General features: G+C 43.8%; 1 protein-coding gene across 2 annotated transcripts in view; it reads right to left on the bottom strand.

The window, feature by feature from the left end:
• LOC131120346 (runt-related transcription factor 2-like) overlaps window positions 1-25,493 on the bottom strand; it is a 119,319-nt gene that overhangs the window by 13,896 nt on the left and 79,930 nt on the right. Inside the window, exons 5-7 of one of the 2 annotated variants that reach the window (XM_078794573.1) lie at window positions 7,078-7,346; window positions 5,788-5,944; window positions 1,949-2,053 (exon numbers count right to left, since the gene is read on the bottom strand). In XM_078794573.1, coding sequence (XP_078650699.1) covers window positions 1,949-2,053; window positions 5,788-5,944; window positions 7,078-7,346 — 531 coding nt within the window. Of the gene's footprint in view, window positions 1-1,948; window positions 2,054-5,787; window positions 5,945-7,077; window positions 7,524-25,493 lie in introns of those variants that run through there. The other variant, XM_058065226.2, reaches the window with a different exon arrangement.

Here is a 25,493-nt window from a genome sequence, read left to right as displayed (position 1 = left end):
AAAAAAAAAAAGTCATGTGACGTGCGACAGCAGATGCACAGGAAATGCTTTTGATCAAAGCCAGCATCTCGCGAGCGTGTGAGTGAGTGTTTTCTTGGCAGCTTTTCCTCTCCGAGGGAACGAAGCTGCTGCTAATCTCGGTGTCTCGCGGCTCCGCTCTGTCCTGCTGCCACATGTGCCGCCGCTTGTTTGCGACGACATATTCTTCTGAATATTTGCTTTAGAATTTATTTTTCTCAAAATAAAAATTCTTATGAACGGGGAGGGGGCAAACAGCTGCCTGCCAGACCCGTTGGCACTGACGGCTAATGTATAGTAAAAACTTTTATACGGCCATTAAAAGGAGCTGATGCGAGCACTCTCTGGAATATTCCGTCTTTTTGTGTCTCTGCTTCATGTCCATTTAAAGCACTGCTTCCCAAATAGTGGGGCGGCACCCACTTGGGGCAAGGAGGACGTTCAACATGTACCCATCATGCACTTTGACCTCTAAATACGCCTGTATGCTTCACTGCTCTCCAAGTTCAGCCTGTACAATACAGATAAATAAATAGATATTATCACTTCCTTGTTAATATTTAAAATCGGGGGACGCAAAAATATTTATACCCCCCCCCCAATCGGGGGCATGGCATCAAATAATTGAGAACCACTGATTTAAAACATTGGAAGAAAACCTTGCACATGTTACGTCTGAGGTGTAGCACGTATTTGTTCAATTGGATGCCGCAAGTGGAAAATAATTGGGGCGCGGCATCAATTAGAGTAGAGGCCACCGGATCACAACATGAGGAAATACAGTAAATTGGTAAAGAAGGACTTTCTTATGAGGGCAGGGCTTCACGTAGCCAAAATGCTAACTAGTACCCACGCCTGCGGAGAAGCCACGCCTCTCGCCAAGCAGCATCTGCGGGCATTCAAGCCACATTTAACCGACTGACTAATTTGAGACGTCAGCGAGAGGTCAACCTAAGAAAACTACAAACCAGTTCATTTTAATGGTAGCGCATCATCTTTTCCAGTGGAAAATGGAGACTAATGAGCTAATTGCCCTCGGTGTTGTGAAAGACATGATTAATCAGGCATTAAACCAACAACCCCCCCCCCACTGCTGACATTTAAACATTTCTTCTTAAGCAGGGCACTTGATTTCATATTTTGCTCTTTTGGTATTAGCTGAGGATGTGAGGGTTTTTATGAAAAAGATTGATTTAATTTTTCAATATTTATTTCCTTTACATTAGTGGCTATTTTTCGATAAGATTTTTTATTTTAAAAATAAAAAAAATATTGTGATTAATATTGTATAAGGGTTTGAACTCATGATAAATTTTTCTATATTTATTTCCTTTCCATTAGTGGCTATTTTTCGATATGATTTTTTATTTTTAAAATAAAAAAAATATTGTGATAAATATCGTATAAGGGTTTGAACTCATGATAAACTTTAGAGGTGTAGATATCCAAAAATTTGGAATTTAACAAAAAAATTAAAATAAAAAAATTGATGTCAACTGTGTTTATTTACAAGTTAGAAAAATGTTGGGCTCTTCAAAGCTTGCTGAAATGAAGAATTGTGCGACGTCCATTGCAGTAGTCCTTTCAGTTTGGACTTTGGAGGCTTATTAAACATGTATTATTATTATTATTATTATTATTAAAAAATATATACAATGACACAAAGCAGGCTTCGCTACACATCTCAAAACAACGTCCATCTAATACATTGGAGCAGAGTTACAGCATATATGTAAAAAGTGTATAAAGTGGGTGTGGACTAATATAACTCATTAGCATTAAAGCTACAGTCACCAAAAATGGCCTGTTGCTAAAAGTACTTTTAAACTAGTCTAAATTCCAGCAGAAAAATATTAGAACATGGGACCTTTTACATGAGGTGCTGTGTGTGTGTGTGTGTGTGCGTGTGTGTGCACATTGTGGTACTCACTCCGGGGCTCCCGCGGTCCGTCCACAGTGACCTTTATGGCTCTGTGGTAAGTGGCGACTTGTGGCGGGTTGGTGAATACTGTGATTGTCAAAGTGAAGCTCTTGCCTGCGGGGACATCAAACAACATCAAATGACACGCCGTCCAGCAGAGACAATGCGCCACATTCACGGCCAAAAAAGCATCCCGCAGTCACAAGTGTGCTTGTGGTGCCACAATAGCCAATACAAACCGGGTGGGGGTGGGGGGTGGGGGCATTGAGGAGGATTAATGACAGACACCGCTGGCGTGTGTGTGAGAGGGTCTATTTAGCTTGGCTGGCACGCTCTAAATGGAGGTTTGACTGCGGGAGACAGTGTGTCGTTATGCAGACTCTGCAGCGTGAGTGGGTGACAGGCATTTTAATAGTCACTTCCTCTCGCCATAAGAGTGTGTGCGTGCGCCTGTGTGTGCACGCGCTCCCGTGCGCCAGGAATGCCGTGAATCAACGCTCCAGGTCAGCAGCAGCATGAACAGTAAAAAGGTATGCGTCATGTCACCGCGGCAACGAGCGGCGAAACAGGAAACGGGGAAGGGGGGGGGGGTTATATGCGGCGACTCATCGCCGCAGCTGTCCGCACGTGGGCGTCCTGCTCGTTCACTGACTGTAAACATGAGGACAGATGCAACAGGTGTCCTGCAGGACGGCCGTGACTGGGACGCTAGGAGCCACAACTGAAGACTGACTTTTTACACCAATGTATGTTTACTACAACACCTCAACGTGAAGGGAACCTAAAAAGGGCGTATCCTTGTGTTAAACACGCCAAAGTTTCAGATAACGAGGTGGAAGTGAGCCTTGAAAGACTTTTGGGATGGCTCTGAACACAAACACCGGCTCTCTGTGACATCACAGTGAGCCGGACTTCCTTATATATGTGCGTGCCCGAGTATAAGCTCTAGGCCTGCCTTCCTCCTGTCCACAGCAGAGTGGGTGTGCCCGGAGGCGGTCCGTGGGTGGAATAAATTAAAACAGACTGTTTTGGATATCCAAGGAAATACAGCTGGGATAGGTGCAGATTCTGGAAGATCAAGAAAGCTTTTGTGCATCATGTGTAGCTACTCGATAGGAGTCCACACCTCACTAAAAAGGGCCAAAAATGAGCCTAATAGTCCGCCCCTTTAAATCAATCAAAGTTATTTGTGGAAAAAAGGCGCAATAACAAAAATTATTAACTAAATAGTTGACCAATATCAAAACAGCGAAATGTGACGCTAGCTTAGGTGGTGCGGTGAAGACACTTTCAGTGATATTTTGGCAAATCAGACGGTACTTGAACATGCCCTTTTGGTTTTTCTTTGGCGAGTCTTTGGTCAAAACAATGCTGATGATGATAACCATAAAACAGGAAGTACCACATATAGCGGTTGTTTCTAACTTTACCGCAGTACTTCATGTTAGCCGCTACAAACGAAAGGATAACGTTTATTATTATAGATTTTACCGCTGAGTTAGTTTATCCCTAATTGGAATAATAAACATGAAAGTAGCATCTCCGTGTGTAGCTTGGAACGCCGCGGGGAAGCAAGAGTGAATCGGGCGAGGGGCTAAATGTCAGCTGATGGATGTTATACGACATCTATAAAGTGACGTTTGCGTGATGGACCCAAAATACCTGGATTTTTAATGTCAATCATCTGGGAAATCTTCTGAAAAAGTAAGGAAAATTCTGGCAAACAAGGGAAATTTGGATAACCCACTAGGATTTCCCCTGACGCAAGACAAAATGGTCCTGGTGTGATGACTGCTGGTGCAACCGTGCTGCTTTTATTCTGAAGGCCTGGTTTACCGGCTACAGGATGTATTATGCTGATGTTGCTCTGGCGTTACCGGAAACCGTGCTACTCGGGCGTGAAAGTTAAACATGTGAATAACACGGGAGGCGTGTGGGAAAGATGGTTTCCTGCTTGGGGGGGGGGGGGGGGGGGGGGGGGGGGGTGGAAACAGGAGGCAACCTGCCAACTGTACGTTTCCAAGGTGGGTGCGCTATGAAGTGTAATGATGCTATCAAGAGTATCTGTTTACGCTAGCCTGCCATGCTATCAATCCCGGCTGTCACACCTTGGCCGTGTCATCACCCCCCACCCCCCGCCCTCTGCCCCAGCTCCCCTACGCCAGGTATTCATTTCAGACACCTCGTAGTCTGATCTCGCCGGGAGCTCCTATGTCACTTCCTGTCGCCAGATTCTGTGTCACCGACATGCGTCTCCACGGCAACGGGCCAACCACCCTGATAACTGTCCTTTTTGCCCCTCTTCTTCCCTCCGCGGCCTCCCCAGACAAAGCTGCGGAGGATGGGAAAGGCTCTCTTCTTACAGTATCGTGTACGGAGCACACCTTCACATCGTGAAAGGCATTTTGGAACGCCGTGCGGCGTCCGGAGCCAGAGGTGCCGTGCCGCATGTGTCCGTGCTGCACGGAGCGAATGTGAATGACACGGTTAAATGTTTGTTATTACACTGTCTTTTTAACAACAACTATTTCCACCGGCCGCCATAAAGCAACTACTTCCTCCACAGGCCACACCCCCTCCACTCAGGAAAGACAAAGGTGAAACATCGTTATTTTTAAGTGCTGCTTTTTTAATTTTAACGTTGAACTACGAACTGACAGTTAATGGACGCATTGTTCAAGAGCTGATGATTGGTTGGTCATGAAAAATGACAGCAGCATCAAATATGCTTTGATGCGACTTTGAAAACATGGCGGCCGACCTCAATACACGACTTTATAAATAACGCCGGGGTATACTTCCTGCAGAAATCCTCTTGAAAAAGCGTCTTTATTCTCCCTGCGGCGTCTGCTGCCAAACTGCAGGGGGCAGTGTATCCAAACCACATGTCTAAGCTACAGCGGAAGAAGTTTGCCATTGTTTACTCCACTTCCAAGTAGTAAGTGCTGCTGAAATGAAAAGATTTTGCGGTTGCGGAAAACATAAAACAGTCTTAAGAGGAACAGCAATATATTTTTAAAAACTTATATTATACTCTAAACTTACTATATTGGATAATATGAATGTAAAGTTGACTATAGGGGTGTTATTTCATGTTTAGAGGGCTCTAATGATGTTAAACTTGGTTTTGGTAACAGGTTTTGGATGCCATAACTATGAAAATATTCAATTTATAAAGAAGAAATCCTTCTTTGCAGAAATGATACTATGGTCGGGTCGGGAGGGGAAGCAAGTCGCCGTGATAAATGAGGTATTACTGTGCATTTTGAAATATTGCACAAATACATATTTGCAGAAATAATTAAAAAATATATTTTTAAGTACATTTGCCCACATAAAAAAATGTTTTTAAAGTACATTCACACATATATGGTAATTTTTTTTACACATTTGCACATGTAAATACCTTTTTAATACATTATTACATTGTATTTTAATAAATTATATATTATATAATATATTATATATATGATAAAAAATACATTTTTACAGGTACAAAAAACGCATTTTGTTCATATAAATGCATCTTTAAAAAACATTTGTTAAAACTTTTAAATGCATTTTTAAATACACTCTCCCATATAAATGTGTTTTTTAGAAATACACTTTCAGATAATGATATAAATAATAATCTAATGTCATTTGTGGATTTGTTTTGATTATATATTTCAATTGTTTTCATTGCTCCTGTGTGACATAAAAGCACTGACAAGCCTTTTATCACAAAACGCAGCTTATTTTCTTTTCTTCTTGGTGAAAAGAAAAGAAAGAAAAATGCAAGAATGCATGGGCAGCTGTGGAGTTATGCTAGGCCAAAGGTGAATCAAGGTGTGGAGCGCGGGCCTCACCTCTGCCGCTGCGGCCCACGAAGCGCAGGTCGTTGAAGCGAGCCACCTGGTTTTTCATCACGCCCGAGGCGTTGCGTAGCTCTGCCGAGTAGTTCTCGTCATTTCCCGCCATGACGGTGACCACCGTGCCGTCGGGTATGTCTCCCAGGGCCACCACCTGGCAGGAGGAGAGAAGGTGACTCAATCAAACGTGGAAGACCACCACAGATATGGAACCGTTTATAGTCAGGCTTTTGTATGATTTGGTTTTCGCTGATCATTTTTTAAAATCAAAATTGTAACCCAATTTTTGTAAAACATGCAGGGTATTTTGTAATAAGGGGAAAATAGAACTCCGGGAAACTGACTGAAGACCTCCTCCAACAATGAAGAATCCTAATTTGGGTCAGCCTACCACCCCTCCTGTCATTTATTTTTTAGAATATTTCCTAAAACAACATAAAATATCCTTTCTCGCAACGCCACACGGGTGTCGAAACGATTCCATCTGCACCAAAACGAAAAAAAAGACACGCCTGGCTCACGTCCATCTTTAGCATAATCTGCACACTGTCAATCCAACATCCGGACGGGCAACACAACCAGCCTGGTTGGAGGTAATTACACGCCTTAACCACATCTGACAACCTTCACCTTCCAGCTGATATCATAACCAACCACATTGCACAACAATAACAACAACAAAAACTACAACAAGGCCTCACTCAAGATTCCCATGAAGATTCCTGCAAGGAGACAGCGGGACACAAGAAAAACGACTCAAATGACACACAGGTAATAAATAAAACCGGTAATAAATAAAAAAAATAAATATAAAGCTTCATATTTTTAGTTTTTTAGCCAAACTAAGCGTTGGAATCATGTTTGAGACCACATCTGAGGAGTCATCAAAAGCTTCTTTTATGGGAAACAAGCTGGAGTTAAAAAGCTTGGGGGTGTAGAAAAAAATGTAACATTGATATTTTTATATGTAGGAAGCAAAATTAGGTGTGAAATTATTTCTTACAAATGACTTCATGCATATTTTACATTTTTTTTTGTAGCTTTTTCACTTGAATCCCCCACTAAGGTCATTAATCAATTCATTTTGTGGGAAAACAGCTTGAACATGCTTTTTAACATTTTAATAGCTTCATTAATGTCAAAATGGCTTCCTTAAACGACAACATAAAAAAGAAAAAACTAATTGATTCCTTCAGCGACTGAGGAGGATTTAGAGAACATCCACACGTCAAGTTAAATCAAAGCAAGTGTTTGAAGGCAACATGTTGCATTTGTGCCATTTCTTACCTTAAAAGCCACCGGCAGCGTCTTGTTGCATCGCCAGTGCGACGGCAGCACCGAGCACAGAAAGTTGGGGCTGTCGGTGCGCACCAGCTCGGCCGGGTGGTCCGCAATGATCTCCGCCATGCTGCGGTTCTCGTGGGCGCGCAGTCTGGGCACCGCCACCGCCGCCGCGTCGGGCTGCCCGGCTCCCGGCGAGCTCACGTCGGTCATCTTGCCCGGGACCGGCTGGAGGCTGTTGGACGGCGGGCTGAACCTCCGGCTGGCGCTGGGATCTACGGGAATGCGCATGACAACGGGGCGGATTAACAAAAAAACACAAAAAACAAATAAAAAGTAGAAGAAATCTGAGTGGGAATGGAAGCGTGGAGTCCCGTGGAAGACTGCGGTGGTGGCTCCTTTCTGCTTCTATGGGGCAGGAGGAGGAAAACCACGCGTGGGGAGTGTAAGAAAGAGGAGGGAGGTGGAAGTGTGTGTGTGTCTTTTTAAAAGTCACCCCCACGCAGTTTTTTTGCGCGCGCACACACGCACATGTGCGGCTATAAATAACGTCCACACGTGGAAAAATTAAAACTCTTCTTTCTTTTTTTTTGGGGGGGGGGGGGTGAAGTCACGGCAGCTCCATGTGTGCGTGGGAGAATCCCCCCGATTAAAAGTCAACCAAACGCGTGTACGTACCCACATAATCCACCCGACTTCTTCCACCATCTGATCATCCCTCAAACGCACTTTTGTAACGACGTGCTGCATTCACGTACCGTCACAGAGTGTGTTTGTGTGTGTGTGTGTGTGTGACGGAGAGAGAGAGATCCTCCCTACGAGTCCCAACGTATTAGTCTGTAACCCAGATGCTGTATCATTTACAATCAGCTAGAATGTATAGAGAAAATATTACAACAGTATTATGTATACATCTTTTAACATTTTTTATTTCATGTTTTTCATGTTTTTAGTTTCTAAAAATTGTTATGTCATCAACCACAAATGCCCCACCAGGCTGCCTTTTAGACCACATTGCTTACTAGTACAAATTCTATTTTTATTTCTCACAATGTCTAATTTTGTGAACTAAATAGTAATATTTTAATCAGAAAAAAACCCAATTAAAAACATCATTTCACTTGTAGTACTTAAAGATTGTATATGTTGATAAAGGATATTAATTTGAATATATATTTTTAGCTTAAGTGTAGTATATTCATTATGTTATTATTACCTTAACTCAATCGCGCAAATAAATCATAGTTAAATTATAATTAACATATTAGTGCTCAGAGTAGTACTTCAATTGTCATGAGCAAACAAATAAAAAAGTAGTACAAGTAGTACTAAAGTAGTAGTACAAGTAACACTTACACATGTGTACTTTTTACTAAAATACACAAAAATAGTGTTCTTATTAGTATGACTTATAATTTCATGAATTAATTAATCAAAATTGTTTTTAGCGTGCAACCATATTTTCAATGCACAAAATGTTCTTGCCTCTAACTAAAATATTCCTAAAAAATGTAAAAACATCTCTAAGCTAAGAATAAAAAAATATACATAAACTAACTAAAGAATATAGTGCCATTTAGTATAGATGTAGTAATAGATGATAGTACTATATGGCTGTATGATAAACGCGTGTACTATATGTGTTCCTCTGCAGAGGGCATCATTGACCCTCGCTTCATTCTCTCTCATTCATGACCCCCTCTCTCCATACCCCCCCCCCCCTTAGATTACCCATGGGTCTCCAGCGAGTCTCGCCGCCTGCCACATCACAGCGGCGTGTGCGATGCCACTGCACTACTGCTTGACTTTTCCATGGCACTGAAGCAGCGTTTACTGCCGACAAAGCGCTTTGATTCTCCCAGCCGGCGACGACTCCTAAGCAGACTCGTTACTGTTTGGCCCTCGGAGGTGGAATGGAATGGAATACTTTTTCACTCGCGTCTTAAACCCCAGTAAGTGTGTGGCCCCGTCCTGATTTTTTTAAAATTTATTTCAGATCATCAACAAATTAGCTGAATGAACAAAATGTTTGAAATGAAACTTTTTCTTATTAAGGGAGACAATAATCCAAACCTACATGACCTGTGTGAAAAAGTGACCCCCCTTCCATAAAAACACAAGTTAACTGGGATTAATTGAGATCTATCCGTCTGGAAAAAGGTTAGGAAGCCATTTTAACCGTTTCTAAAGCTTTGGGACTCCAGCAAAGCACAGTGAGAGTTATTATACACAAATGGCGAATACATGGAACAGTGGTGAACCTTCCCAGGAGTGGCCGGCCGACCAAAATTACTCCAAGAGCGCAGCAACGACTCATCCTAGGTCACAAAAGACCCCACAACAACATCCAAAGAACTCACTTGCCTCAGTTAAGGTCAATGTTTATGACTCCACCATAAGACAGATACCGGGTAAAAACGGTCTGCATGGTCTGAGTTCCAAGACCAAAACCACTGCTGAGGCTGGTCTCAATTTTGCCAGAAAACATCTTGATTATTAATATTAACTATTATTATTATTATGATTAAGATCTTTGGGAAAATAAGTATTAAATAAGACAAAAGTTGAACTTTTTAGAAGGCGTGTGTCCCATTACATCTGGCTTGGTCTGTCACAATACCAAATTTAGTTGATACTTGAATTCAATTATATATTTGGTTATATTATAATTGTATTTATATATCGTTGATATTCAATATTATCACAACATGTTTTCATTAATTAATTTCATGCATGGATGCCTGCATGCGGTGTAGTGTCTTGTCCAAACTAGCACGTTAAAAAACTTGAATCCGGTATTGGAAGAATACAGTATGGTGAGTTATGGTGAGTTCTCGAGGTCAAATCGGACTCTCCAGACTCTCTCGGTAGCATTGCGTCAACAAAAAGAAAAGTGAAAGTGAAAAATGACTATAGTCCGGATGCAAGCCAGTCAAACACCGCGGGTATAAGTTCAAACTTACACTAAAACTCAACTTACACATCCACCATAGGAACACAACTTACTCATAAACCGAGGACCTACTGTATCTACGTGGACCCTCGGTTCTCGGAAAAGTTTGGACACCCCCTCTTTAGGGTAATTACCAACTTTAAAAGTAGAGTTATTTAGTATGGAATTGTCCAAAAGGTGACCGAGTGGCGTCAGAGATCATACAATTAAAAAAATGCTATCCTGCAGCCTGGTTTTGCTACACTGGATGTAGGATGTAGGAAGCGCCGCAAACATATCTGCTCATGATAGACGGCTTGTATCATCTGGCTTTGCTTGCGCGTGTCCAACACCTGCACCCCTCCTGCATTGTGTGAAGCATCACATCTGCTGCTTCAGGTCCGCAGATGTTCCTTGGAACAAAATCCAACGCAAGAAAAATGGCTCAGATGAAATCGTTATTAGTTCCTAAACCATCGAAAATCGGCAATCAAATGTTCTTACAAACACCAAGGGGCATATTTGCATGCTTTGATAGACAGGAATCTTTAACCCAGCGTGCCCCCCCCACCCTGTCAGGTGACAGAAACGTTTTCACACCCGCCCGTTTTGGAATACTATTGAAAAATGGATAATATCTATGTTTACATCTGTAGTGTACAGACTGAACTGGAAACTGAAACCAGAAAAATGCAACAAAATGGAGAGCAGTAAAAACGTATTCAAGAGTCAAATTGCATGTTGAGTATGATAAATTTGTACATGCTGGCAGGTCTGCACTAACATTAAAACTACCCCCCCCCGGCCCCCTCCACGGTTTGAGAAACACTGCTTTAACCTCACACAACACACATTTTATTCATCACGCTACTTCTGAACAGCACTTTCCAGCTTTGTTTAGCAACAGCGATTGTGTTGTCGAGGCGTTCGCCGAGCGCAGCTGGCGCTGTTGCTCGCCGGCCTGGCTCCCAGCTGCGAGACCTCTCTCATCTCGAGTGTTATTCATCTACCGGATCGAGTCGCTGCACGGTAGCAGCGTAGAACCGCAACTGCTCCACATCGAGAAAGGATATTTATTTTATGATCTATGGGAATATTGGAGTTCCGCCTTGCTTGCTTTAAAAAAAAAAAATGTTTCAAAAAAAAAAAAAAATCAGCTGACGCTAATTTACTGTTGATTGCGCAGTAAAAGCTTGTGTTCTGAATCCAACTTGGAGTGCTGGAGGCAGTACAGACCGCAAATATGTCCATACACCGTCTATAGCGCTGTCAGCTGAGTAGCAGTGTCTGTCGCACAAATAAAGACGACCGCCACTGAGGCGCTATGCGTTCGTACAAACGCATTCCTTCGTGCCAATAAAAGCCATGGTTTGGTTGTAGTGTTAAAATCATATTAGCCTAAGCTCTTCTTTCATTATTTTGGGTGTTACTTGAACCCTGTCGAGCTAAAAGAACTGGATCCCTCAACACAGCTAAAGTTCCAGTCGCTAGTAAAATAGCAATATTAAACTAATGAGTTGTCAATAGTCATCCAATTCTGAAATTTTAAAAGGACTCAGCAGTGCAGAAGGAAAACAAGATGTCATCTGTAAAAAAACGTCAGTTCAAACTAAAACAAAAGCAATTATATGCTAGGACTACGTTAAAAAGCCATAACATTTCAGTATGTGGAATCAAACTATGGAATGGATTGAGTAGGAAATCAAACAATGCACAACAATGAGCCAATTCAAGAAACAATACAAGCAGTTGATGTTTGCTAAATACAAGGATGAAGAGTCTTGAACCAGTCATGATGTGCTATATATTGTATGCTATATAATGTGATGTGATGTGCTATATAATATATCACTATATTGACACTTACTATGGTACCCATTATGTTATTGGATGGTCATATCACCTCGTACTTAAAAATAATAAAAAAAAATAAAATAAAAAAAGAAATGAATAAAAAAATAATAAATCATAATAACAAATAATAATAATAATAATAAATATTAACAGTAAAATAAAAAACAATTTAAACTATATTAGGAAAGCAGGAAGTGAACAAATATAACAGTTACCGATTGTAAAAGTACCAGATGGAGGGGTAGGATTTAATAAGCTTTGCTTCTTCCTACTCCTTTTGGACATGTGGAACTGTGAACTGATTATATGATGCATTCAATTGTAATCTGATGCATGTTCAATTGAAATGAAACCATTAACATTACTTTTGCTCAGTGGGAAAGCAACATTTGGCTTGGCAACATTCGGAAGCTGTGACATCACACCACTGCACGCCATTATCGAAGAAATGATAAAAACACAGCAACAAAAAAAAAAGAGCAACAGAGCCTGGCCTGTTTTCCCGGGCGCACACTGTCATCATAGCGGAGGAGGAAAAGTACAGCCACTTAAGAGCGGCGGATTGAGGCCTCATTTCACAGCACTGCATTTTTCAAGACACTTAATTATAGCTTTTAGAAGAGGCCAGTGACGAGGCCCCGGCTCGCAGCTACAAAGGGAGATGTTTCCATGTTTGGACGCCCACCAGCGGAGATGCCTGCCAGTGCGGCCAGTCGGCGAGGCTGCCAGGTTGGGATCAGTCCCATCAGGGAGTAAAAATCAGGAGCGTGAGACGGGTATTAGGGCATTAGTGGACCAGGACGCCAGATAGCTGACCCCGCTTGTTGATGACGGACAGTAACCTTACCCTTGGTGACCTCATCATGTTCCGGATCTCATCTAAGCCTTTAATGAGTGTTTGTCACTGAACCTGTGATGTCAGGGTTTGTTTGGGTCAAAAGCGACACACATTCTGCTGTGTACCCGCTAAAACTTTGGTTGGAATAACGCATCTGATATTCCACTCCCAGCCTTGGACTGAATGGAGGGAACGAGACATGGAGAAATTGAGTGGGCGTCTTCTCGCTGCTTGTGGTGTGAGGGAGTAGGGGGGAGGCGGGGGCATGAAGACAATTTCCTCTCTGCTCTTATTATTGCTCTGACTGTCTGCCGCCTAGCGCCTTCACGGAGGTCCCTAATTGAGCTCACTTGTGCTGAAAAATAGGCTCCAAAGACGAACTCCTGCGGGATTGGGAGACAAGAAGCGAGGACAAAAATGCACCAATCAGCTTGCATCGGTAAACACTGATTTCTGCGTGAAAACAGAACAAAGTGACAGACTAATGAATACAAAACTCAAGAGTGCAAACGATGCGTTCACTTCCATTCACAATGGTACAGTTCGGATTGGTAATCCCTGCTCAGGCTCTCCAATCCCTGACTGGAAATAGTCCAAAAAAACTCGATAACTTTGCCTTCTACTCTGAATTAATGGGCAACCCTGACAAACAACTGCGACCAATACCCCAAAAAAGCTTGCAGAACATTGGGACTGTCTGGTTCGCCCACTTTGCAAGAGTACCGCCTCAACAAGAACCACACAGCGTTTTGTACGTATATTATTCCCAAAAAACATGCCAAAAATGATTTCAACTTCTTGCCGCTTTTGTCATCAAATAGCAGCTAGCAAATATCTTTACAACCTCAGGCATTTTCGTCCGTGGGGCTCTGTGCAGCCTTAATGTCACCAGCGACGCTATTATTAGTCCTTCCCTTTTGTTCCGCTGCACCAGCCATCAAACTCTCCCTGGAGCGGCCCAGAGAGTCTCCGAGGCGGCCTGCTTTTCCCTTCTATCACTCAATCAACTCCGATCACGCTATTAATCAAACCACCCCCTCCTCGGCGGGCGTGCTGGAGGGATTAGCTGGGGGGGAAATGCAGCGTATCAAGGAGTGGTACTGGAGCGCGGCTGGGAACAGGAACCCTGTGAGGAGCGTTTTTCTTGGATGGAGACCTTCTGTAGGTGCTAAAGACAATACAGACGCTCAAGTCGGGGCCAAAATTCCGCTCGACACATTTCCCTTCCTCTGTGTGTTTCGCTGGCCCACTTCCTCTCTGCAAACCGGCCGGCTAGTATCCAAATATTATGAGTACATCGGCAAGACACGCTGCTCTCATGTGTCCGGGTCCGTTTTGGACTTGTGTTCACGGCGCAAGGTAAAACTAACAGCAGATTTATTGGGCACCCTTTTGACTCTGTTGATCTCAGTGTCGGTCCGTCACGAGCCGGATGATTTATGTGATGGAGGGTGATTAGAGGGTAAGGTGAGGTGGATACAGGGACTACAGGGACCGGGACTCGCCAGGGAGATATCAGCTATCACGTCCACTTGGAGATGGGGAGGGGGTGGAGGCAAGGACGGATTGGGAAGGAGGAAAGGTGCTAAGGGTGTAAGTGGAAGTTCACTGGGTTCAAACTGACGGCCTACAGTATATAGCAGCGATTCTCAACTAGCCAGTCCGAAATTTGTTGGATATCATGGTAAGCTTGAGTCGCACAGGAAATGGAGTGACGGTGGGTCCTGGTACTGGTATATAGATGTAACAACAAGGAGTAACTGTGGGTCCTGGTACTGGTATACAGACGTAACATCGAGGAGTGACGGTGGCTCCTGGTACTCGTAGTATATAGACGTAACGTCAAGGAGTGACGGTTGGTCCTGGTACTGGTGTATAGACGTAACATCAAGGAGTGAGGGTGGGTCCTGGTACTGGTATATATACGTAACATCGAGGAGTGACGATGGGTACTGGTACTGGTATGTAGATGTAACATCGAGGAGTGACGGTGGGTCCTGGTACTGGTATGTAGACGTAACATCAAGGAGTGACGGTGGGTCCTGGTACTGGTAGTATATAGACGTAACGTCAAGGAGTGACGGTAGGTCCTGGTGGTGATATATAGACGTAACATCAAGGAGTGACGGTGGGTCCTGGTACTGGTATACAGACGTAACATCGAGGAGTGACGGTAGGTCCTGGTACTGGTATGTAGACGTAACATGGAGGAGTGACGGTGGGTCCTAGTACTGGTATATAGACGTAACATCAAGGAGTGACGGTGGGTCCTGGTACTGGTAGTATATAGACGTAACGTCAAGGAGTGACGGTAGGTCCTGGTGGTGATATATAGACGTAACATCAAGGAGTGACGATGGGTCCTGGTACTGGTATACAGACGTAACATCAAGGAGTGACAATGGGTCCTGGTACTGGTATATAGATGTACCATCAAGGAGTGACGGTAGGTCCTGGTACTGGTAGTATATATAGACGTAACGTCAAGGAGTGACGGTTGGTCCTGGTACTGGTATATAGACGTAACATGAAGGAGTGACTCTGGGTCCTGGTATTGTTATAGATGTAACATCAAGGAGTGATGGTAGGTCCTCGTACTGGTATATAGACGTAACATCAAGGAGTGACGATAGGTCCTGGTACTGGTATATAGACGTAACATCAAGGAGTGACGGTGGGTCCTGGTACTGGTATATAGACGTAACATCAAGGAGTGACGGTGGGTCCTGGTACTGGTATATAGACGTAACATCAAGGAGTGACGGTGGGTCCTGGTACTGGTATAGACGTAACATCAAGGAGTGACTGTGGGTCCTGGTACTGGTATAGACGTAACATCAAGGAGTGACGGTGGGTCCTGGTACTGGTATATAGACGTAACATCAAGGAGTGACGGTGGGTCCTGGTACTGGTATATAGACGTAACATCAAGGAGTGACGGTGGGTCCTGGTACTGGTATATAGACGTAACATCAAGGAGTGACGGTGGGTCCTGGTACTGGTATATAGACGTAACATCAAAGAGTGACTGTGGGTCCTGGTACTGGTATATAGACGTAACATCAAGGAGTGACGGTGGGTCCTGGTACTGGTATAGACGTAACATCAAGGAGTGACGGTGGGTCCTGGTACTGGTATATAGACGTAACATCAAGGAGTGACGGTGGGTCCTGGTACTGGTATATAGACGTAACATCAAGGAGTGACGGTGGGTCCTGTGGTACATCGAGTGGTACCGTCTTAAAATCCGAAACCTTTCTACTGCTTGCAGACTAAATTGTCATTTATAGCAATTGTCTATCATTGGCAGTAACGTGAAGTCCTGTCAAAAAACTGGAATCAATCAATCAGATAAACAGAAAATAAAAACAAAAATAATAGCGGAGAATGCGGAGATAGCGGCCGCAGCCTTGGCAACGCACATTGAGGGTTTGGATCTCCTGATCGCATTCCAGCCGGGAGCCACACCGCAATGCTGAACTCTGCAACCTGGACTTGTAGATCCAGATATGCTTTGAGTTCATCAGGAGAGGAGGAGGAGGAGGTGATGAATTGAGCCTCCAGAGATGACACTGAACGACTCATGGCAGGGACTCTGCAGGAGGTGCCTGCCAATCTAAAGGCCCATTTCCACCAAGTTGGTCCAGTTTGGCTCAGTAAATCTTGATCAGGGTTAAGTTTCTATTGCAGGGAATGTAGGCGGGATGGCAATAGCTACAGTCGTTAGGACAGTGAAACCGCTGCACACAAACGGGTGAACGTTACCGTGGTATTTATTTTTCAAACAACACTAATACACCCCATGGCGGCACTATTACGTTTAGTTTGGCTGTGTCTCACTTTGTGACGCCCTTACTTTCACTTTTTGAGTGCGATTGACTTGACTACATGTATGCTAGCATATCCTTCAAAGCATTTTCAGCACATCCTATAGGGGGCGCCATAAATGGCATTTACAGTTGTGGATCCTGGATGTAAAAATCACTCATGAATTCAATGAAAAAGCATCACAAAGTAAAATACGTTGGTATTAATTATGTCTATATTGACATTTACAATGTCATCACTTTAAATTGATTTTAAATTGATAAAGTTGCACATTGTCCCTGTTAAATAAACAATAAACATAAACAAAGATAGGTTGGAAATGCTGACTGGAACTGTACAGCTCCGCGTCACATGTTGGATAACTGTAATTATGTTCTCCAACATTCCCGTGCGCTCTGCTCCTCGTCAGGGCTGACGCCACCGAGTCCAAGACCAAGCGAGACCGCCGGGTCCCACCGGGACCATCACGGGTTGTGAAAGGCTGCTTCTCAAACATTTCATGGTGTTGTATCATGGCAGAACCTTCGGCGGGATGCGGTCATGTGCTGACACTTAAATTGCGCGCTTGAAATACGACCGCCTTAAATCTTCCATGCCTGTTTTTTTTTTTTTTCATAGCCTCGTAGATCATACTTAAATCTCTGCGCATCCTCGGGAGAGCTTGAACGCTCCTCCTTGTTGTTGCAGACTCACTGACAGACGATTAAAGACGCCCACCAGGAGCATCCATCCAGTTTTAAACAATACTGGCAGGCTGTCAACCACTTGACGGCCTGCCAAAGTAAAGTGTCCGTTCTTGCCCTGTAAACAGACTTTGAGGCGACACCCTCTCTGAGCTAAGATGCTAAAAGCTACAGCTACGTTTACATTCACACGCTTTCCTTTTCATCAGTAATCAAGTCACTGGGTGAAGCTGATGATTGGCTGATATTTACAACAGGCCCTCAGGGTGGGCTTCCTCCACGCTGCCTGCCGTGTCCATAAAAGCCTTCATGCTGGCCTCAAATGGAGCTCAGATGCCATTAGAACCCGATCGCTTGCATGCTTTTTAAAGGTTCATTTTTATGTGAACACGGTGACTGCAAGTGTGCGCCCAAGTGTAATTATGCGTGTAATGCACGATTTACATGACCTTTTTTTTTTTTTTTTTACACTTCCTTTGGTATTTTCTGTCGATATTTTGGCAAATTGTACTGGAAACATCGTCAGGAAGAACTTATCTTTCTCCCTGACAGCTCCAGAGGATGTTCTTTCTGAGAAAATAATTACACTAAATTACACTTTATCATTGCCAGGGTCTGTTAAAAAAAAAATAAAATTCAACTTTCCAATGCTAAATCACATACGCTCACAGGTCACATTATTAGGTACACTGGCGTCATCCAAAATGTATGGAAACATCCTCAATAAAGGTCATTTTTCACTGCTGTAATTTAACAATATGGTTATTATTGTGGTTGAGTAGATGGTAGGAGAACCCCCAAGCAATGATCCAAGACTTTGGAGCGCCCTAGTCCGAGTCCTGACCTGAATCCTATTGAGATGCTATGGCATGACCCTAAAAAGGCTTCATGCTGGAACAGCCTCCAATGTGGCTGAATGACAACAATTCTGCAAAGATGATTTTTATGCCCCTGTGTTGCATGAATATGAACATAACCCCTCCCTCTACCCCCCCCCTGAGTGTTTCAAATAAGCAAAAAGAGCTCAAATTGCCTTTAAAAGTGTTTGTCAGCAAAAAAAAAGACTGCTATTTTTGTTTGTGCCAAGTGTACAGCCTTCCAGCCAACCTCCCTTCATTGCAAACGGGAGGAAAACAATGCGAGTGAGAGGTCTGTTGTTTAGCTTTGAATTGTCTTTGCTCTGTGGGAGCGTGCTGGCTTTCGCGCACTCAGGCAGAGGCGAGCGTCTTGACGTTCCATCACAAGAAACACACAGAGGAAGACATCTGTCAGAAAAAATATCACTCTAATAAAATATTCCCGCTCCTCTGGGATGCAGCTTTGCTCATTCAGCATCACGAGGAGAAGAAAAGGCCCGTTATTAGTCTGGGTCCAAAGGATGAGAGACAGACCTAGTTCCAAAGCGGCGCAACAGTTGATGGCAAACTCTGAAAAGCCCGAGACAAAGAAAATGAGTCTTCAGATGACTGTACGAGTGCAGCTGACTGAGAGAGTGACAGCCCGTCGACTCCAAACAACACGCACGCTTTGATCTCGCCGAGATGCTTGGCGACGCGACGGCATGGAGGCGCAGGTAGCGTGGAGCGCAACATGAAAACGACAGCGACACAGGCGGAAATGGAAGCCGTGAGCTTTGTGAAGTTGCTCGGCGAGCAGAAAACCTTCTTAAACTGTCAGATTTGAAGTGAGTGAAACTTGATGCAAAGTTTGACAACGCGAGCGATAACTCGATTAGGGCAGGAGGGAAGACGATGCGAGGGGAAAATGTCTCATGCTCTTGAGCAATGTCACAACGTTGCACACAACACCAAATGACACCCCAGCAAAATCAGATGCACCAAATTTAATGGCATCATTCTGACTTAATGAAAATATGCATTATCGTGCATTAATATCTTGTTCATTCATTCATTCATTTTCTACTGCTTATCCTCATGAGGGTCGCAGAGGGTGCTGGAACCTACATTTCATCCCGAGGGCTTTTTTTGGGAAATGTTTTTCATCAGGTAATGACACAGCACAAGCCTTTCATTAGCACATTTTTCTTCAATTGCACACGTTCCGTCAAAAAACATTTTTTGGAGAATAAATCTTGGGATGGGGCTGCACGGCGGTCTAGTGGTTAGTGCGCAGACCTCACAGCTAGGAAACTCGGGTTCAATCCCACCCTCGGCCATCTCTGTGTGGAGTTTGCATGTTCTCCCCGTGCATGCGTGGGTTTTCTCCGGGTACTCCGGTTTCCTCCCACATTCCAAAAACATGCTAGGTTAATTGCCGACTCCAAATTGTCCATAGGTATGAATGTGAGTGTGAATGGTTGTTTGTCTATATGTGCCCCGTGATTGGCTGGCCACCAGTCCAGGGTGTACCCCGCCCCTTGCCCAAAGGCAGCTGGGATAGGCTCCAGCATATACACAACCCTAGTGGGGATAAGCGGTATAGAAAATGGATGGATGGAGGAGGATGGGAGCTTTAGTAGAAGCAATCCATGTAGATCCATGTACACTAAGCTATCAAAACAAAACATCAACAAAACAGAAGTCCAATATTGAATAATATATCTCATTCATAATAACTTGGAATTAACAATCTGCCGACGGCCACTAAAAGACAAGCTGTGTGCCAAAAATGGTGCCTACCGACATTTTTCTCTATCTGTACCTGGAGGGAAGTTCACCAATGTGGGCATGTGGACGCCCCCCACCCGCCCCTCTCCATTCAACATGAGCCGCACGCTGTGTTCAAGTTCAAAGACACACCTGCACACACTTCTTTTGTGTCTCTGGGGTGCGTTCAAGTGCATTCTGTGTTGTGTTTGAGCGTGTGCCACAGGTGGTACCACGCTCGTTATGTTTGTCATCACCCTTTTTCCTTCCTCAGAGCGTGGGGGGTGGTGGGGGGGATTGAAGGAGGGAAAGCGTGTGGGATAAATGACCGCCGCCCCCGCGGCGCCAGATGGGAGGTGCTTTGAAGGAGCCCGCCTACGATACAGTTGGTCCTTGAACGCAAACGGATCTCTTTGCATCCTGCAGTTCCATGAAAGACAATTCAACTCGGAAGAGAATTGGTCTGTTCCGGGGTCAAACTGTGGTCAACAAAAAAAGCTGTAAAATTACACACGCAATGCTTGATGTGGCATTCAAGTGTAAAAAGAAGTGTGTGTCATGTTGGTGATGCCTGATGACTTCTGTCATCGTTCCCCTGGCATTTACTACCCATTAGCTTCCTGTTAGCATCACAACTTTGTTATAAAAAGCCTGAGTGGGTGTCGCCATACAGGACGCTCAGGTGCGTTTGATCTGTTGTTTCCGGGCTGGGCGCTGGCTTGGGGCGGCTGTGTGGGCAGGTAATTTGAGCAAATGAGGAGCCAACGGGGGCCGGCGTATTATTAATAACACCCGATACCCTGCACTGCATTGTTCACACACACACACACACACACACACAGCTTTCTTTTCTTTCCTTCCGAGTCCTCCGGTCGCATCTGCTCAACACCGCCCACCCCTCATGGCATGCACATGCACATACGGCACGCAGGGGACGGGGGTGGCCCAAAAAAAAAAAGAGGTGGATTGGTTCCAGGTGCCAGTTTGAGTGAGAGCATTAATCAAGCGGACAGATCTTCCTGTCATGGACACCTTGAGTGCACACACACACACACACACACCTACCCCCCCCCTCGACTAGACATCAGCAGCAATCGAGTCACCTATTTGTCTCATTAAGAACAGTTGGACTCACGCTGTGTATTAATAACACGACAAGATGCCTGCCGTAGTGTACAATACGTCAACCACGGCAAAGTTACATTCTAACTGGGGCGGTTGCTAACCAAATTCAACTATAGTTCACATTGTTTTCTATATGTAAAACTATATAATTCTCTATTTTGAAAGTTTTGTTCATATTTTGGGTGTCTGGACCGCATGAATTGGATTTACTTTAATTTTCGACTGGAAAAAAATCGTCTCTGATTTTGTACGTTTTGGTTTTTGTCAAAACTTTTGGACCAAATTAATGATGAAAACCAAGGTACCGCTGTATTAATGTGTCCATTTTGTTACTGAAGAAACAAACAATGCATTTTACAGGTTCTAAAATGCTGTTTTAATGCATTCTAGCATCTCTGTGTGGAGTTTGCATGTTCTCCCCGTGCATGCGTGGGTTTTGTCCGGGTACTCCGGTTTCCTCCCACATTCCAAAAACATGCTAGGTTAATTGGCCACTCCAAATTGTCCATAGGTATGAATGTGAGTGTGAATGGTTGTTTGTCTATATGTGCCCTGTGATTGGCTGGCCACCTGTCCAGGGTGTACCCCGCCTCTCGCCCAAAGACAGCTGGGATAGGCTCCAGCACCCCCGCGACCCTCGTGAGGTAGAAAATGAATGAATGAGTTACTGACAACTGTCAACAGTTCCTGAAACAGTTTGAGATTTCAGTTGGCTGCTAAGCTGCTCAATCATTTCTCCTTTCTGCAGTTTTCCACCACAACATGAAAGTAGCGACTTCAAGGCCTTGCATTAATCGCGTAGTTAAAATCCACGGCCGACGCCTCCCTGAATGGAATGAATTTAAAAGACTTCCTCATTGAGGCAAAGACGTCTTGTGTGTTTCCTCACGGAAAAGAGTCAAACGGACCCAAAGAACACGATGAACATCCCACCTATGTTGCTCCTTTCATGACCCGGCGCTCAGCCAGGTGACATGTTTGGATGCCGCATTCCTCCGACACTGAACCAACACAGCCCGGCAGGAAAAGCGGGGTGTGTGTGTGTGTGTGTGTGTGTGTGGTACAACAGGTAAAGCCTTGTGTCGACACATCATTACAGGACGAAAACAAACATCCGTAAAACATCACACAAAATTTGTGCAAAACTGCTAAGGGGAATCAAACAATACTGCACTGGATCCTGATATTCCCTTTTCTTAGCTAGCATCCTGGTACAGAGTCAGTCGTAATCATGATTTATGAGCTTGATGATGAGACTGTGAGGACTCATTGCGACTTATTTGGGATGGATTGACGGTGACAGAAAGCATCAGGAATCATACTGGAGCGTGCAAAAGCCAGGACTATTTGTTGTTGTACAAAAGTGCAAAACCATGTGATGTGCGTGTTGTGGTTGGTAGTGATCGCATGTCAGTATCACAAGTGTAGCGATCCGGGTTTGAATATCGATTGGGACATCTGTGGGCTTGTCTGTGTGAAGTTTGCAGGGTTTTTTTTCCTGGCTAATCCAGCTTCTTCCCCCATCCCAAACCCCATTCAGGTCAGCCGTGACCCTGATGAGACTAGAAGATGGGTGGATGGTGGATGGATGGATGGATGGGTGGATGGAGACATGGATGTTGTGTTTGGCAGGCTACTTTGTGGCTCCTGAGGGATGGCGAGCAGACAGGTTGCTTGCAATGACTCGTGTGGTAAAAACAACTTTGTGGACCAGAAACTGGACCTTTATGACTAAAAAGTAACAGATTCTTCCTTGCTTTGTGCACCACTGGGAGGGGTGTCTGTAGATTAGGAGTGGGGGGGGGGGGCACATCATGAAAAAGGAAAGCATACACTTTGATATTTTGTAAATCAACACATATGCATATAAGGTACAGTATATAAAATTTCTCTTCGTACTATTATGACTTTATTCACATAATTTTCCCCAACCTAATTTTAGAAAAATTACAACTTTATTTGTTTTTTCTGATCCATCCAATCGGTATAGGCCGATATCAGTCAAAACATTATTGATATTCCTTAATATTTGTATATTTCTAATATAGTTCTACCTTGTGCTACTAAAACAACCTTATTCCTCATGTTACAAGACTATTTTCGGAAAATTGAGACATTTTTCTTGTAAGAATACAACTTTTTTTTTCTCTTAATATTTTGACTTTATTCTTGTAAAATTAATTGCTATTTCAACTTTATTCTTGTTATTTTTTATCACAGTTTATTTTTACTTTATTCTTGTAAAATTATTACTTTTTCTGCAACCTGAAATCTTAGAACTTGATTTGGTTTTGTTCGACTTTACAAAAAAATATATATATTTTTTGTAAATTCATGTTTTTTATTGCAACAATAGCAAAATGGAACAAACAGCCGTGGGTTGCAAATGGCCCCAATGCCGCACGTTGAACACTTTAGCTGATCTTTAGAAGACAATTACCATATTTTCCGGACTATATGTCGCTCCAGAGGCACATCAATCAAAAATGCTTCAAGAAAAGGAAAAAACATACATAGTAAGTCACACTGGACTATAAATCGCATTTATTTACAAATTCCAGACCATAATTAGATGTGAAATATGGAAGGCAAGTTATTCAACGACTCAATAGAACAACAGGCTGACTCGGTGGCCAATGCTAATACTGAATAGGCTAAAAACTAACATAAGCCAGCAAGTCCAAAGCTACTGCTGAAAGTTACTGCTAGTTCACCAAGCTCCCGATCTCATTTCCTTGTCACTTTTAACATCTTAGCGTCTGCCAGCGGCCATAAAACACAAAGCTGACTACGAGCTGACGAAGTCATTGCGCTGTCCAAGAACAAAGATCACACCTCAATTAGCCGCCTGGGATTAGCAGGGATTATAAAACAATAATGTCATGCTAATAGAGCCCTGTGCAGTATTCTATCGGTCGGTAAAATATTTATTTTTTTTCCCATCAAACTAATGAAGGGGATGCGGGGTTGGCTCACTTTGCTCTAGAAACGATACATGTGCAACTGAGAATCCATGAGTGACAATTTATTCCAAGATTATCACTTATATGTCATGTATAGAAATATTTTAATATTTTAATAGCCATCGCTGCACAGTAGCAGAACCCCCCCGCCCCAAACTCCCCCCCAACGCTCATCACCACTCGAAGCTAAGGTCGCTAAGCAGCGACCTATTGATGAGCGGGCGTCACGTCTCTCCTGCTGGGGGCGGGCAGGGGGATGGGTGGGGGTGCGCTTGTCTGGTTGACTTTTAAGCCGTGCGGTGAGATCTAAAGCCGAACTTATGCAACACAAGCTCTCTCTCTCTCTCGCTCGCTCGCTCACACATACTGTATATGCTTTCCCTGCAAATTATCCAAGATTTTCTTTGGGGGGGCAATTTTTCCGCCACAGTCTTGAGATATTTATCCCTTGTGGATCTGGGACGGCGAGCGCATTTTTTGAAGGATAATTGCCGCCATGACTTAATGATCTCTATGTAATTAAGCTGGTAATGGCCCTTTAAAGCGGCCTGGTGGTTGAGCGGTGCCACACGTGTTGAGGACTTGTGTGCCACCAGGCTTCTCCGTCAGGAAGGCAACTTAGAAAAAAAAAAAAAAAAAAAGGAAAAAAAAGCCCATAAACATATTTGAAGCCAAAACACCAAGACAAATGTTCACAACGGGAATATTGGCTCCCTTGTGATTTATCTGCGGGAATGTGCCGGCAGCCCAAATGAAAAGTGTCCGCGAGTGACGGCAAACAAAACAACATTTTTTTTTAAAGCAACTTGTGTTGCTGACACCGAACAGAAAACCTTCCAGGAGAAACAAGTAGAAAAAACACCAGCGATGGCTCGGATCTCATTTGGTGTCCAGCGGCAGGATTAAAACTGACTGATGATGGAAAAGATGATTAATCCTTAGTCCTCTCAAAATATACACAGCAATTTAGGTGTCCAACGTCAGCCTGCTTCATTTACTGCTTTTCTACGACTTCTCCAAATAGTTTAAGACGCTCATACAGCGCTGATACATAATACATGTTTTCATTTCAATTACCAACACGCTGGTGGTCCAGCGTACGTGGAGGGGACATTTTGTGGCTCCGCTGACAGATTTTCACATCGAGCAGCAGATACGGTGCAGGAATGGATTTGCCATCGGTGTACCCGAGCGTCAGAAGGGCATCTGTAGCGCTGTCTGCTCTCAATTTCGGGGTCAGAGGCTAATATGGTAATAGGCGCCGGTGTTTGCTGGAAGACTTTCTCTCTTCCAGGCTCTCCAAGCACATTAGAGGCATGCTGCTGCTGCTTCTGTGGAGGCCACAGCGGCCGTGCGGAGACTTCTTCAAAACGTTTTTCATTTGGATGCAGCAGCCGGCGAGGCACGGGGGTGTCAATGTTTGTTTAAAAGTGAGGGTTTGCTCACGGGGGACGCTAAAACACCAGCTTATGGGGTCAAAGTCATCACAATGCACAACACAGGTGACTGAAAATCATAACGGTCTGATAGAAAATGAAGGATAAAAAAAAATGGCTGCAACAAAAATAGCTTGCAGAATTTTACCTTCACAAT

Source organism: Doryrhamphus excisus, linkage group LG11, assembly GCF_037039965.1.
Source record: "Doryrhamphus excisus strain RoL-2023G ecotype Guam linkage group LG11, RoL_Dexc_Guam_v1.1, whole genome shotgun sequence".
Lineage (NCBI taxonomy): Eukaryota > Metazoa > Chordata > Actinopteri > Syngnathiformes > Syngnathidae > Doryrhamphus > Doryrhamphus excisus.
The sequence above is the reverse complement of the archived record's forward strand: the minus strand, read 5'-3'. Positions and strand labels throughout refer to the sequence as shown.